Below are 15,965 nucleotides of genomic sequence, written 5' to 3' on the forward strand. Positions count from 1 at the left end.
CCTGGCACCACACTCAGGGTAGGGCCTTATCTACCTGTGTGGGTGAGATGCATACAGGAAAGCCAGGCCAGCAGGTGATGCAGAAGGTGGAGTAATTGTGTTTGGAAGCAGGGGGAGAGGACAAGAAGGGACCTGAGGCTGCCCTGGGTATCTTGTAGGGTGAAGGGGTCAGGGCCTGTTGTTTTGTGACTTTACTGAGAGAAGGAAAAGGCTCTTTGGGGGAGTTCAGTGGCTGCATTTGTGGGTAGTGTTTATGTTTAACCATGCCATATCTTGTCTCTTTTCTCTGTAGATATCAATGAGTGTTTAAGTATCAGTGCTCCATGCCCTGTGGGGCAGACATGCATCAATACAGAGGGCTCCTACACATGCCAGAAGAATGTGCCCAACTGTGGCCGTGGTTATCATCTCAATGAAGAGGGGACCCGCTGTGTTGGTTGGTATCTCATACACGTGCCTGCCTGCACACACACACACACACACACACACGCTCCAAAACACATTTCTGAAATTTGACTTCCTGTCTATTTCCAGCACATTCCTTCTCTTCTCTAGAAGGGAGAGTTGGTCTCCAAAGTGAAGACATTCTACCTATCCATCCATTCCCTTAACCCCTCCCCAGGCACAGGCCTTTGCTGTCTCACTCGCCTGCCTTATTACAGTAACACACCGGCGCTTCCAGCCTTGCCTTCAGTTTGCCCAGTGTTCTCAGGCTACCTGGTCATAGCCTATCCGTGACCAAGGACGGACACTCACAATTCAATTCTTCTAAAGTGGTCACAGCTAATCTGGATGGCATAGGTCTTGCTACTCCCCAGAGGACAGAAAACCACGGGGTGGTATCTTGTTTATACCCACCACATGCCTGCTCTTGAGTAGGCCAGGGGAGTCAGCCAGCCCAGATCCCTGCTAGGAAAAGGGACCATCTTCCCCGAAACCCCCAGGCCATCTCAGCATCTCCCCCATAGCCCTGGGAACTTCCTGCCTCACTGGAGATCAGTGCTGGCCTCTTGGAGGGTTCACTACTGTTCCAGATTGGGCCCGGGACATAGTGGGTGCTCTCTGAAGGTTAGGTTGCTGCCCTCAGTGGACAGCTTGGTGTGCACACTAAAAGGCTTTCAGCATGTCTTCCTTTCTTCTTCACAAGATGTGGATGAGTGCTCCCCACCAGCGGAGCCCTGTGGGAAGGGACACCACTGCCTGAACTCCCCCGGCAGCTTCCGCTGCGAGTGCAAGGCTGGCTTCTATTTTGATGGCATCAGCAGGACCTGCGTGGGTATGTGATATCTCTCAGACTCCAGGGGTCCTGGCTGGGTGACACCACCGAGGGGACAACTCTGTGGCATCTAGGGTGACCGTGTCCGTCCCATCCTCATCTCTGGAGGTTCCAAGCGTAGGCAGGCCCAGATGGAAGGCCATCAGTCAGAAGACATTATCCAACTGTAGCTCTGCTGCCACCTTGGCCTCTGACCTCCAGCAGGGCTTTAGCCTGCTTCCGTGCAGAATGGGTGTTCTGTTTGACCCCCAGCCTCCAAGGGTTTCCAAGTCTCCAGCCCACAAGATGTTAGTGATTTCTCAGATTTGCTGCAGACCTGTAGGGCCCAAGGGCTTGGGAGGCACAGCTCCCAAAGGTAGTCAGAGCAAAAGGTGGCCAGGTGTGTCGGTGTCAGACCCTACCCAGTGAGCACTTGCTGAGACCAAACCACGATACTCGATGGTGGCAAGAACTGCCCCGTGCTCCCAACAGATCCCCTTAGACTCCTCTTGGGCGGGGCGGGGCTGGCAGAAGGGCACCTGTCCAGCTTCACCACATTTGTCAGAGCACAGGGCTTCACACAGACTGTTAGGAGAGGCCTCAGCCCTTCTACCTGAGACATGAAGGGAGTTAGGGGTAGAGGACCATGAACTGCTGCCATTGGCAGAAGGGTGGGACCGCTCCAGTGAACACGCTCTGAGCTGACTGCCCCTCTGTTTTCAGATATCAACGAGTGCCAGCGCTATCCCGGGCGCCTGTGTGGCCACAAGTGTGAGAACACGCCAGGCTCCTTCCACTGCAGCTGCTCCGCCGGCTTCCGGCTGTCTGTGGACGGCCGGTCTTGTGAAGGTGAGGCTGGGGTCACAGAGGAGGCCAGCCATATCTCTCCTCTGCTCATAAACTCATTTGGGGTTTCCTAGGCAGGCGTTTTAAAGACGCTAGAATCCCCACCCTAGGGATATGACTGTAAGTCAGGGCCAGCCATGCTGAAACTTGGCCAGTATCCCTGGCAGGGTCTGGTCAGTCATTTGAGTTCATGAGACTTGCTGTGCACAGATAACAGAGTGTCTTGTATTATCAGCTGTGATTATAATTTCTGGCTGTGCTTAGGCATCTGAGCCTTGTGCTTGCATAATCCAGAGGATACGGTGCTGAGGCCCGGCTGGCCTTGGCTCTGCTATGGATAATTAAGCACATGCAATGTGGGTGTGGCAAGACGTGGTTCCAGTGTCAGGGGCTTTGTCTATGATAGGAAACCACACTGAGCGTAGATTGAGCAGGTAACCTGGCCAGGCATGTGGGGGCTACAGATAGGAAACACTGACTAAGAAGCTATCCCTCCTAGCCTCGGAGACAGTAGTAAATGAATGTAAGAAGACAAGATTTTTCTCTCCCAGATGCGCGGGTGACTGTTTTAAACCTTTCTGGCCAGTCTGTAGAGAGTACCTTACTTTGCTGTAGAAGCACAAAAGCAGCCATGGGTCCCAGCCAAATGTGTTTGTAGCTCTGTGCCAATAAAACTTTATTTACAAAAACAAGTGGTGGGCCAAACCTGTCTAGGAGCTTGCTCTAGGTGAAGAGAATGGGTGATCAATAGCTGGGTTGCTGAGTAGCTCCTAAGTCCAGAGATTTAGGAGTACCAGGGCTACCATCCCACCTACGTCACCGTGGTCTTGGAGATGAAGTGGGGAGGGCAGGAACACTTTTCACTGAAAGCTAGAAGGGACTGGTCCTGGTGGGACTCTAGATATGCCATGGTGCTGAGCCTGTGCCCTGTGGTGACCGGATTGAACAGAGCCAAGCCTGGAGGCTGTTGCTGCCTTCTTACCAGGAGATAGTGTGGCTTCACGGAGGCAGTAGCAGGAGTGGAGAAACTAAAGATTTCTCAGCTACAGTGGGCTGGAGTGGAGGTCACTCTCTCTGAGCATCTCAGTCTTGCAACTTCAACAGGGAGGTGATGAAGAAGTATTCTGCTCAGTGTGTTCTCAGTCAAGTCTGCCCCGGAGGCAGGGACCTGACCCCACCTCCCAGGAACCTCTTCTCTTCTAGATGTGAACGAGTGTCTCAACAGCCCTTGCAGCCAGGAGTGTGCTAATGTCTATGGCTCCTACCAGTGCTATTGCCGACGAGGTTACCAGCTCAGTGACGTGGATGGGGTCACCTGCGAAGGTGAGGGCACCCTGTGTTCTATGGGGTGCACCCTGACCTTGCTACCGAACAGTAGCATTTCAGAATCCATGGCCGGGGGAGGTTTCCCCACCTGGTGAGGTTCCCATTTGCTCCCACGGAGGCTGGGCTGGCTCCTGGCTTCCCCTCTGAGAGAGCTTGAAGAGCTTCTACAGGGAGAGAGAGAGAGAGAGAGAGAAAGAGAGAGAGAGAGAGATTAGTAGGAGAGCAAATGAGTCCATGGATCGCTCTTAAATGCACATGCCATGGCTGCAACGCCTCAGTGTGCTGACACTCTGGGCCATGGAGCACAGGGCTCAGCATCACATGTGGCTGAGAGGTGAAGGGCAACCCGAGAGCCACCCAACCCCTGAGACCCAACTCTGCACTGGCCTTGTGAGCTTCACCCTTACTAGGCCTGACTCTCATCTTCTCTGTCAAAGGCAATGCTCCCTCCTTGGACTGTTGGACAATCCAACCAGATGACAGTTCAGGAGTACCCAGGAGCTTCAGGAGCAAATGTTACTGATGCTATCACAATGCTGTGTGTGTACATGTGCGAGTGCATGTGTGTGTGCCTGACTGCGTGTGTGTGTGCGCACATACGTGCGAGTGCGTATGCACATATGCATGCATGTGTGCAGGTGCTTAGGATCCAGCCTAGGGCCTTGCTCAGCAGATGCCATTCCACTGAGCTCTGACCCCAAACTTGAAGCTTTTTGGGTACCTGTGCAACTCTACAGTGCAAAGTTCTATACCCTGAGTCACAGTCCAAACTCAAGTGCACTGAAAATACTGTCTAGCAATACCTTTAGCCTGTGTGTATAAAACGGATAGATTTGGGGCCTAGACTTGACCCCCATCTTCAGGATATCTTCTGGTCCCAAGCATTTCAAATAAGGGAGACTCAGCCTGGTTTTTCTTGTGATACGTACGTGGTGAGTTTTGTTTGTTTGATTGGCTGGTTGGGTTGTTTTTGTTTTTTTAGCAAATGGCTCTTCATTCCCTTTCTTTGTGCGTACTTCACACCACAAACCTGCTAAATATCCCTAGACTAGTCCTACCCCATCCCTGGGCCTCAGTTTCTCCTTCTGTAATGATAGTCTCTGAGGCCACCCCAGCCTCAGGGACTCTGAACTCTCTTCTTGGCTTGCCTTCTGTGGCTGCCCTCCACAGCCCAGCCTGGCCACGTAGGGCTACCCCTTGGTCCAGCTGCGGCTGTGACAGTGCACAGGTGTAGATGCTGAGGGAGAACTGTAACTGCGCTGTTGCAGATATTGATGAGTGTGCCCTGCCCACTGGAGGTCACATCTGCTCCTACCGCTGCATCAACATCCCCGGAAGCTTCCAGTGCAGCTGCCCCTCATCTGGCTACAGGCTAGCTCCCAATGGCCGCAACTGCCAAGGTGAGTGAGACAGATTCTCTGTGTTGGTGTCCAGGGGTATTACAAGTCCCACAGTGTCGAGGTAGAGATGTGCTTCTCAGATGTAGGGGCTGCACCACAGATGGTCTCCCATGTGCAGCATCTAGCCTGTCCCCGGGGCTATCTGGGCTCTGTGAAGGTCCTGTTAGGTAAGAACACCCAAGCCCTCCTCCTGCTCTGTCCTTGTCAGACCTTGGAAGAGTGACCAGGGACCCTGTCCTCAGCTTAGTCTAGTTGTGCAGCTTCTTACCCAGTCATTGGACAGACAAGCTGTAAACCAAGTCTTGAGTCCTGGAAGTGAGCAGATGTCACCTGCAAGGGGCTGACTGTGGTCTGGTGTTGAGAATCCTGAGGTCGCTGTATTTGGGGACTCTGGTGATGGCGAGTGTTTCGTGGGCTTGGGTCAGCTCTGGCATGGGCTCAGGGATGAAAGCTGGTAGTATCTGTCCATATCTGCTCCCTGTTTCTAAGAACTATCTGGGATTCCCCTGCATTGTGTGAGCCACGGTTTGGTTACTAAGAGCGCTGAGGACAAGCTTGTGAACACATGATCCTATCTGTACACCCTGGCTCACACCGGGAGCTGCCTGAGGAGATCAGCCTCTTCCTCATGGCTCCCCATGAGCTGGAGGTCCAGAGGCTCCAGAGACCCCCGGGTTCTGCACATGAAGATGGTCTTTAGTAACCCTTGTATACTGGGGGTACAGAGACCGACGGTGACCAGCCAAGCTAGCCAAGGGCTGAGCACAAGATTTAGTGAAAGATACTGTCTTCGAGGGAGGGGGAGGATGTGGGGGGCAATAGATGCTTGATGCTATACACATTCATGCATGTGCACCCACATACACATACATGATTGCATGCATGCACCCATCCTCATACACACACACACACACACACACACACATGCATACAACCATCACCACCACCACCAGCAGCAGCAGCAGCAGCAGCAAAGAAGGTGGCCAGCCAAAGGCAGGGCCTGTGGCATTCTCTGGAAGGGACACACTCAGTTTCTCTGAGGTTGGACTGGACCTCCCCCACACCCCCAGTCCTGCTTTTTGCTCTCCTGGCCCAGCTTCCTCACCACAGCCTGAAGTCCTGCCCAGAAACAGCAAAAACGCATTCTGGGCTGGTGAACCGAATGGCTCATTGGCTAAGGCTCTTGTTGCCAAGAGCCTGAGTTCAATCCCTGGGCAGAGTGAACAGGCTCTTTGCAAGTTGTCCTCTGAGCTCCACACACATGCTGTGGCACATGCCCACACAAATAAAAATGTAAAAACACCGTAAGACCACATTCCTGAAGCCGTGCTCTCTGGGATTGGCCAGGGTTGCCTTTGCCAGTGGTAGTCAAACACAGGACACTTCTCAACAACTGCCTCCTAGGCTCAGTGATACCTCTGGACCCCAGAAGTTGGAATATCATAGAGGGGGATCCCCCATCTTGAGAGGCCCCAGGCCCTGTAGAGGACCTCCAGGCCTGGTCCCCCTGCCTGGCCACTTTAGTCACTGCCCTGAGACCCAAGACGGATTGCATGGTTCCTATAGGTCTTGTTTCCTCACCTGTCCTACTAGATGGAACCAGTCATGCCTGAGGTCCAGGTGGCATTCCTTCAGAGCCATGGAAAGATGCTAGGTGGTTAGCTGGTGCCCACCTAATGGGGTTCAAAGCTTATAGAATGTGCGACTGTGGGCAGGTTCCATCAGCTGTGTGAGCCTTCCCTAAGATGAGGATTGTAACAACACTTCCCAGGCAGTGCTTATGGGACCTTCTTATGCTGTCTGCTCTTGTTACACACCCCCACTCAGGGATACTGTGTGCTCTGGAGTCTGGTAACTCTTGGTGTCTAGTAAACAGAAGATCTTGCACCAGATGCTACACCCACAGAGGGCAAGGGTGTCAACACACAGTTTGTGTAGGTGGGGATGGTTTTCGTGGCTTTAGCCTAGATCATGCTGCCTCTGGGTGGGGTTGACTTTCATGACCCTAGCCTATACCATGCTGTCTCTGGGTCTCTGCAGACATTGATGAGTGTGTGACCGGCATCCATAACTGTTCCATCAATGAGACTTGCTTCAACATCCAGGGCAGCTTCCGCTGTCTGTCCTTTGAATGCCCCGAGAACTATCGCCGCTCCGCAGACACGTAAGTCCCTGGGGCCTGCTGTCATCTGCCTGGGTTGGGCTACCTAAAGGTCCAGCTCTGAGAATGGGCAGGTGATTCACAAGGTCTTCTTAGGGTTCTCCTATTGGGCTATAGGAACCTGCTGATTCTTGGTTCTCAGGCCCCCGAGGGCCAGTGAGACTATCAGGAGGCCACGGGTGTGACCGCAGATGAATCTTGGACTGTGGGCGTGCTGTCATGGAGATAGGCCCCAATCTCTTCATCTGTAACATGAACGTGTGCAGTTATGCTGACTCAGATGAGCAGGTGGCAATGCCATCTCACAGTCTTGGCCAAAACCCAGGATTCAAGGTGACTTTCTAAGGCATCTGCATTCCGTCTAACTGAATTATGTGTGGGAACAGCATGGCGTATCCTGTGTCCTATACTGGAAACTGTGCCCTTGTAAGTTCTGATCATCACGGTGACATCTCTGGTGTCCCTGGGGCCTTAGGCCATGATTCTCACAGCAACCACCATCATTTGAGTTCTGTCCAGAGAGACTCATGTCCTTGCTTCCGGGAAAGCCCCACTCTAGAGCTCATTCCAAGAGTGTGGACTGATAACCTCTCCCACAGCACGGAAATGCTCTCAGCAAGTACATGGCCCGACAGCTTGCATTTTCCACCTCTTGACCTTGCACTTGTCTTTGGCTCTTGGCCAGCCATTGCTCCTGCACAGGGGTCATTGTTTCCTTTCGATGATGCTTCAGACTCCGATGTTCACCCCATGACCTTGGGGACAGCTTTTTCTGCTGTGGTCCTGTCCAGCTTCTGGCTTGCTCTGCCTTGGCAGCCCTGAGTTCTTTCAGACCTTGGGCTGCTTGCTTACCACTCTGCCCGCATCTCTGAGCTTGTTTTTCTTCTCCTTACAAACCTATCACCTGCCTTGATGAGATGATGCTAACCTGTAATCCCAGCACTAAGAGGCAGAGGCAGGTGGGTGACCAGCTTGGGGATAGCCTGGGCTACATATTGAGACCCTGTCTCAGCAACACCCAATGCCTTGTTTCTTTCTGTGTCTGGGTGAGGGGAAAAGCTACTCTCAGAGTCTGCAAATGTGTCCAATCCCTAAGAGAGCAGGGGTTACGCAATAGCCTGGCTGTTGGGGCAAAGCTACCCTGAGTCACTAAGAAAGCTATGCACCCTTGGTTTGAGACTATGTTCTGTTTCCCATTATAAATACTTGGGTTTGAGGATTCCAGAAGCCAGGCTGTGGTTGCAATGGCAAATTCTAACTCCTGTGCAGCCATCAGGCTGAAAGAGGAGGCTGCCCTGCTGGGGTCAGGACATACGAGTCCATGGGTAGGCAGCTTGACCTTGCTTACTGAGTTTGTTGTTAAGGTTAGCAAAAACCAAGTGCTGGTGGACTGACTGTATACGGGCTCCTGGGTAAACATTGATCCATGGATGCCCTACCACTTGGGCCAGCTCCTAGGAGCATGTGCCAGACAATGAACAGAGTACACAGCATGCTGAGAGAATGGAGGGATGCCAGCCTGGTGGAGACGGGTGGGCAAGTGGGATGGTATTGGCCAGGCTTGAATTAATGCCACTGGGAGCTGAATTGGGCAGTGATGGAGATCTGAGAGCTGCACACACTGAAATAGTGTATCCTTGGGATTGGTGTGCCTTTCCTTCCAGTGTGGGTTTGGTGTGCCAGGTCTCGGCTGTCCTGTCCTACAGCTTCTCTATTCCCCACAAAACAGGCCGGATTCGGACACAGGGATGAGGGAGGCGGGGACTGATGCTTCAACCCTGGGAAGATGGCTGTCTACCGGTGACACTTTCTGTCCTTGTCTGTGTATCACCAAGAGCCTTAACAGGGACTGGAGAGGAGAATGGGGGTGGGGGAGGTGGAGGTGGAGCCCTCTGTACTGAGGATTTGGGGGAGGTCCAAGTGAACCCCCTGGGGGATGTTTTTCTTCCAAGCCTCATGCTTGACTGACATTCTAGAAAGATCATAGCTGTGGAGTCAGGCTAACTTGGGTTTCTTGGAGCGTCTTGTCTTCAGCTATAAGATGGAATGTTGGGGTGGACTTCAGGGGTCCCTGAGAGTGACCCCTGATTGTGGGGCACAGCCTTCCTCTGCTTCTTCTATATAGATTCTGCCCAGTGGATGGGGCAGACATTCTAAGACACATACATCCCTGCAGTACTGTTGGGTCCTCTGTGGTTATGGTTTGTAGGTCTGGGAGGCCGGGTAGAATGGAGAAACTTGGGCTGCAGTGTAGAAATGCTGGGCTTCTGGCCTTTCTAAGTGCTCTGGCCCTGGGTCAACGTTGGGCCACCTATGTGCGGTGGTACCAAGATGACTTACGTGGTCAGGTCCTGATAATCAGGGATGGCAAGCCTGTCTCAGTGCTGGTCCAGTGAGCACATTGTGATGTGGTAGAGATAAGGGTGGTGGGACATTGTCCTTCTCCCCAATGTACAAACCAGAGGACAAAATTCCTTTTGAGTGGCTTCATCAGTTTGTTCTTCTGGCCAGTTGCTTGGCTCTCGGATGGGGACAGCCTGAGATAGCACATGAAGGACTCATGGTTATGGCTTCCTGATCGCAGCTATATAGGAATCTCTCTGGTTACAGCTTTCTCCTTTGATAGTCCCTGTTCAGTTGTAGACCATTTGCAACAGCAGTGTTGGGTGGAGGAAGGGGTGGGGCCTGAGTCTCCCGTGGGAAGGTGTCACCCATTGTTCACCTCAGTTAGGGGGTGGCACATTTGAGAAGAGACTCACTTCCTGGCACATCTCAGATGAGAGACTTCTATTTTACAACTCCCTTTTCTCCTCATTAGAAACTGAGCTCTCTAAATTCCCTGATCTTTACAAAGGAGGCTAGTAGACGGAGTAAACCAGATGCCGCGGCAGAACGCTTGTGACCTCAGCCTTGGTGAGGTAGAGGCAGGAAGGTCAGGAGTTCAGAATCAGCTGGGGCTCAATGAGACCGGTCTCCAAAGAGAGAAAAATGAACTGGGCTGAGGAAATGGCTCAGCAGGGAAAGCTCTTGCCATACAAGCCTGATGACTGGAGTTCGGGTCGCCAACACCCACATAGAAATGCACAGCAGCCCACCTGTAATCTCAGCATGGAGACAGAGGATTCATCCACACAAGGTGGCTGGGTAGACCAACTAAATTGTCATACTCCGAGTTCCAGTGAGGTGCCCTGCTTCATAACATATGTCAGAGATCAAAGAAGACATCAGACGGCAACCTCGGGTCTCCACTTAGACGTGCATACCAGATGTACTGAACATGTATGAATGCATATACATGCACACAAACACTGCATGCATATATACACATACATACATATATATGCCCATATATATATACTGGGCATCTCTCCTGAGGTTCCTGCTCTAGGGGGGAGCTTGTTTGGAACTTTAGTGGGTAAGATGTGAGAATCAGTCTCTTCTACCCTCTGTGTGCTAGTGTGCTCTCTCTGTCTCTCTTTCTCTGTCTGTCTCTGTCTCTGTCTCTGTCTCTCTCTGTCTCTCTCTCTCTGCCTCAGGCCCTTTCTTTCCTCATGTAGCTTCCTTCTCTCCTGTGCTGTTCCTGGCTACCCAGGAGCCTGACCAAGCAAGCCAGGACCACAAGCCACCAATGAGTCTCGTGGACACACTGAGGTCCCGACCTCTGAGTGCTTGCTACTCCTGTGTTCAGGGCTACCTCTGGCACCCGATGGGACTGGGTACATCCTTTTTCCTGCCCACAGAGCCACTCGGATGGAGTATGGTTGTAAAGCTGTCATGAGGCTGGGTAGCTTTGGATACTGAGTCTTAGGAAAGTAGCTAAAGTGAAAAGCTATGGTCACAGAGCTCAAGAGGGACCTGGCCAGGGACGACAGATGGAATTGACGTCCGCGGATGGTCACAGGGGCGGCCCTGCTGCTTTTCTCTGCGCTTTTGTCTCTCTTCCGTGGAGGCTTCTGATCATTTTCACAGAACTTGGGCTGCTGCAGTCAAAGATGTTGAAGCTGAGAATTGGGACACATTGCACTGTAATGCGTATATGGGAAACGTGTGGAAGCCGTGAGCCTGCTTGCCATGCTGAGCTGATCTGAGGTCCAGATACACAGACACACAGACACACACACACACAGACACACACACACACACACACACACACACACACACACACACACCCCGCCCTACTCTGTAATAGATTCAGTAGTGACTGCCCACCCCCATCGGGGTGATTCAGCTAACAGATTTTATTGCTGTCCCTAGTCTGACCAGTAGATTGCCACACAGTGATTATGGTTTCTGGGATGTTTCCTTCCCTCTATTTCCCTCCCCTCCTCTCCCCTCCTCTCCCCTCCTCTCCTCTCCCCTCCCCTCCTCTCCCCCCTCCCCTCCTCTCTCTTCCCCTCCCCTCTTCCCCCTCCTCCCTTTCCCCCTCCTCTCCTCTCCTTCCCTGTCTTCCCCCTTCTCCCCTCCCTCTCCTCTCTTCTCCTTTCCTCTTCCATTTTCTCCCCCCTCCCCTCTTCCCCTCTCCCTCTTTTCTCTCCCTCTTCCCCTCCCCTCTTCCCCTTCTACCCCTCCCCTCCCTTCCTTTTTTCTTCTCTCTCTCTCTCTCTCTCTCTCTCTCTCTCTCTCTCTCTCTCTCTCATTTTTCAAGACAGGGTTTCTCCGTGTAGCTCTGGCTGTCCTGGAATTCGCTCTGTAGACCAGGCTGGCCTAGAACTCACAGAGATCTTCCAGCCTCTGGGACTAAAAGCCTCCACCAGCTGATGCTGATCCCTAGGATGTTTCAATAAATTTTGGGGCAGAGAAGGAAACTCAAGGTCCAAGTCTGCCTGTACAGTGACCATTTACAAAGTGTGCTGGCACTGGAGATAGAGCCAAAGTGCCACAGTGAGTGGCGGAGTCACGGCCTTTTGGGAAGTGAGTGGTCTAAAAAGAGCCACCCCAGGCACCTCTTCCAGGGAGGTCTTGGATGCTCTGATGGATGACAGCGTCATCTCTGTCAGGCTCTGGATGTGACAGTCATGGGAGCTGGATCAGGGCATCATGCGTGTCTCACATTCCTTCCCTTCACATTTGCTGTGCTTTTGTGGCAACTCAAGACCTAGTCTTTGGTCGGTAGAGGGCCTCACAGACAAGTGGGAAAGGTGAATTCCATGAGGGAGACTCTAGCACCACCTACTGACCAGATCCATTTAGATTGCTCCCGAAGCAGTATGTATGTGTGTGAGTGTGTGTAATGTGTGTGTCATTGTGTGTCTCTGTGCATGAATGGGTATGGTGTGTGTGTGTGTGTGTGTGGTGTGTGTCTTGTCTCTGTGTGTGAGTGTGTGTGGTGTATGTATTTCCGTGTGTTTGAGTGGGTGCGGTGTATGTATCTTTGTGTCTGAGTGTGTGTGTGTGTCTTTGTGTGTGTGTGTGTGTGTGTGTGTGTGTGTGTGTGTGCTCTAAAGGGAAATAGGCCAACTTTGAAACCCAAACTTACTGCTTGCTGCCCTTGACATCCCAGAGGAACATAGCACATGAACCCCAGCTGCCTGCCTGGCTCTTATGGCCCTCCCTTCTCCCAGTCATCAAAGGCCCTTCCTTGATAGAAAGATCTCTCTGGCATGTAGAGTGCCCCCATTTTACCCAGTCCTCTGGCATCTCCAGGGACGGCTGCCTTTCAGCAGTGCCCATGATGTCCACCTTATTCCCTACTGCCAGCTCTGGACTCTCAGTGACAGGCTCTGTCTTCAGTGGGCATGGTTCTCTCCTGTCACTGGTGTTGTGGATCTTACTTGAAGGACTTCTCTTTTCTTAGAGCCAGAATGTTAACTAGTCAAGTATGTGAGAGGCTTCCTAGCAGCCCTGATAAGCATCCAATAAGACACAAACAGAAACGCTGTGCACAAGAAGTGTCAAATGTGTAGCAAATTCAGGACAAGACATGGAGACTTAAAAAGCCAGAGGAGGGATGTAATGCAAGACCCTGAGAGATTCCGTGACTGGAGAATCCAAACTTGGTCAAAATGGCAGACCTACTTGAGGAGGACTTGGTCAAGTCCAATGGGGCTGGCCATCTTGGCTCTGCTTCTTAAGTTCCTGTCATTCTGCCTTTATCATGTGTTGGGCCTGGTTCAGGACTAGAACTCGAGTCCTGTCATTTTCCTGTCAACACTCTGTCATAAGAATGTACTGTTGTCATCCTGTTGCAGGAAGTTAGAGGCTATAATTAGATGCTACTAAGAGAACTTATTCTCACCTTAGCACAGGAAATCAGTTCCTGTGACAGGAAGTTAGTACACGTCTCCATTCTGTAACAAGAAGTGAGAGCCTGTTACCATCTCTAACACACAAGAAATTAGGACCTGTCTTCATTGATACCACATACAGGAAGTTAGAGTCTGTCACAGGAAGTAAGAACCTGTCTTCATCTCCACCACACAGGAAGTTCGGTGTTGTCTTCATCCTGTCACAGGAAGTTCAGTCTTGTCACAGGATATTAGAACCTGGCATTATCCCCATTTTGAGCCCCACTCTGTCTCTATGGACAGAAGCAGAGAATCGGACCAAGTGTCTAAAGCTGAATCACAGGGCTGGGGAACGGATCTCATCCCTGAGCTTAGACTTGGCATCTTCCTTCACAATGTGGCTCTCTCTGAACCTTTTTCCTCATCTGACAAGGGGCACTCAAGCCGCCATCTTGAACACTGGTTGTGATGACGCCAATGAATGTATGGGGGATTAGCCCCACATGCAAGTACGTGGTAACAGCCGTGATGATTTCTGGGTAATCCCTGAGATCCACCCAGGAGTTCTTCATGGCCTTGGCCACTATCTGGGTGAGGCCCTTGCTGAGTGTGCCCAGGGTAGCTAGCTCTCTGCCTTGAGAAGGGGACACATCTCCCCCTGGCTTGACCCTGGTCACCAGTACCCCTAGAGGGTGTTGCTGTACCTGAGTCTGCGGCCTGGAGGTCTACAACGCCTCCCCCAGGTGAGTGAGGGTTTTCTTTGTGCTGGCTGCATCAGTCAGAGGGGTGGCAGGAGGCCCCACCCAGTGAACAGGAGGCCCCGCCTAGTGAGCCGTGCTTGCCCACACTCTGTTGTTTCTCTGCTTGCCGAGGTGGCGCTAACCCTCTTCCTGTCTCTCTGTCCACTTGTCTTTCAGCCGCTGTGAGCGCTTGCCTTGCCATGAGAACCAGGAGTGCCCCAGGCTGCCTCTGAGAATAACCTACTACCACCTCTCTTTTCCCACCAACATCCAAGTGCCAGCGGTGGTTTTCCGCATGGGCCCTTCCAGTGCTGTCCCTGGGGACAGCATGCAGCTGGCCATCACCGCTGGCAATGAGGAGGGCTTTTTCACCACTCGAAAGGTGAGCCACCACAGTGGGGTGGTGGCCCTCACCAAACCCATCCCTGAGCCCAGGGACTTGCTCCTGACCGTCAAGATGGATCTTTATCGCCACGGCACAGTCAGCTCCTTTGTGGCCAAGCTTTTCATCTTTGTGTCTGCAGAGCTCTGAGTGCTTGCTTGAGCCCTGGGCACTCCCTCTTGTTGCTTTCCCACCCTTGGGGTTCTAATAAACTCTCAGCAGCCATCCCAAGAGCATGCCTCTTGTACCTTGGTTTTATTTGGCGTGGACAGGGGCCTCTCTGCTTTCTCTCTACCCGGGGTTAAGCTGAGCCCCTACCAGAATTGGTTTCCCTACCGTGTGACTGGGGAATAACTTTTGTATGGTCTAGGTACCTGAGAATCACAGCAACAGAGTTCATCATTGCATTATCAGACAGCCAAAGCAAGAGGAGAATGAGGCTAGGCTGGGTCTATACCTGTGAACGATCTCTTCCTGTTGTATAAACTCTAAAGAGTAGTTGTGACGGCTGAGAAGGAGCCTCCTTCTCAGAGATGCCCTAGTTCTGCCTCCTTCATTTTTCCAATATAGAAACACTCCCCAACACCCCCAAGAAAGGGAAGGACTTGGCTCTAATGGCTCAGCTTGTTGTAGCCAAGCTAATCTGGGGTAATAGGCCTTCTAGCCCCTGGGGATCACATGTAGGATCATCAGAGCTGTTCTGGGCAAACACTGAACGCTGTTGATCTTTGATAAAGTGCTTGACTAAAGAAACTCATTTGCCTCTACTGGTCCACCCCACCCCCCAATACTTTGCCAAGAAGAAGCACTGTTGTGGTGCTTGCTGGAACCATAACCTGTCTAACATATGTCGTATATACTTCCGGTGTGTATTGTCTTTGTGGATACTCAGAGAGAGTGTGATTTGCCCAAGATCACAGAGGTGGTCTGTGTACCCTAGCTCGACAGCTCTGCCTAGTCCATTCTGTCACAGTCCCTCCGCTGTGAACCCTGAGCCTCTTGCCCCTGGCTTCTCCTTCATGAGTCCAGCCAACCCAGCTGCCGATCTTTTGGCTTCAACTAGACTTGCCTCACAGTTTGTTCTTGGCTTAGAAGCTAGAGCATTTTGAAGAACTGGCCTAAGATCCTTCGATCCTTCATGGCACCCACTGCATGTAGTTGCTGTCCCTGTTCTGTTCTATTCTATTCTATTCTATTCTATTCTATTCTATTCTTTATTTTTAAAATATCTATTTTATGTGTATGTGTGTTCTATCTGAATGCATGACTGGTAGAGGACAGAAGAGGGTGTCAGATCCCTTGGAATTGGAGTTTCAGACCTTGTAAGTCTCCGTGTAAGTTCTGGGAACTAAAACCAGGTCCTCTGCAAAAGCAGCTGGTGCTCTTAACCACGGAACCATGGGAACTCTCAGTGAGAGTTTCAGGGGCGGGCACAACTTCATCTTAGTGTGACAGTCCAGCCTGACCTCAAATTACTCTCCCCGATCACACTTCCCTGAGCCATAATGACATAATTTTATACCCTTAGCCTAAAAGCTACTTAAATCTCAGCTTAAGTAGGCTTTCTTCTTCAGACTGTATTAATCCATGTTTTTATTAAGATAACAAATTACCAAAGACTGGGTAACATC

The 15,965-nt window shown here is 51.7% G+C and overlaps 1 protein-coding gene across 2 annotated transcripts in view; it reads left to right on the plus strand.

The window, feature by feature from the left end:
• Fbln1 (fibulin 1) overlaps positions 1-15,965 on the plus strand; it is an 80,346-nt gene that overhangs the window by 31,367 nt on the left and 33,014 nt on the right. Inside the window, exons 9-15 of one of the 2 annotated variants that reach the window (NM_001347088.1) lie at positions 293-436; positions 1,148-1,276; positions 1,979-2,104; positions 3,305-3,424; positions 4,696-4,827; positions 6,868-6,991; positions 14,130-14,570. In NM_001347088.1, the coding sequence (NP_001334017.1) occupies positions 293-436; positions 1,148-1,276; positions 1,979-2,104; positions 3,305-3,424; positions 4,696-4,827; positions 6,868-6,991; positions 14,130-14,484 (1,130 nt within the window). In that variant the 3' untranslated portion in view covers positions 14,485-14,570. Of the gene's footprint in view, positions 1-292; positions 437-1,147; positions 1,277-1,978; positions 2,105-3,304; positions 3,425-4,695; positions 4,828-6,867; positions 6,992-14,129; positions 14,571-15,965 lie in introns of those variants that run through there. The other variant, NM_010180.2, reaches the window with a different exon arrangement.

This window comes from Mus musculus, chromosome 15 (assembly GCF_000001635.26).
Source record: "Mus musculus strain C57BL/6J chromosome 15, GRCm38.p6 C57BL/6J".
Classification (NCBI taxonomy): domain Eukaryota; kingdom Metazoa; phylum Chordata; class Mammalia; order Rodentia; family Muridae; genus Mus; species Mus musculus.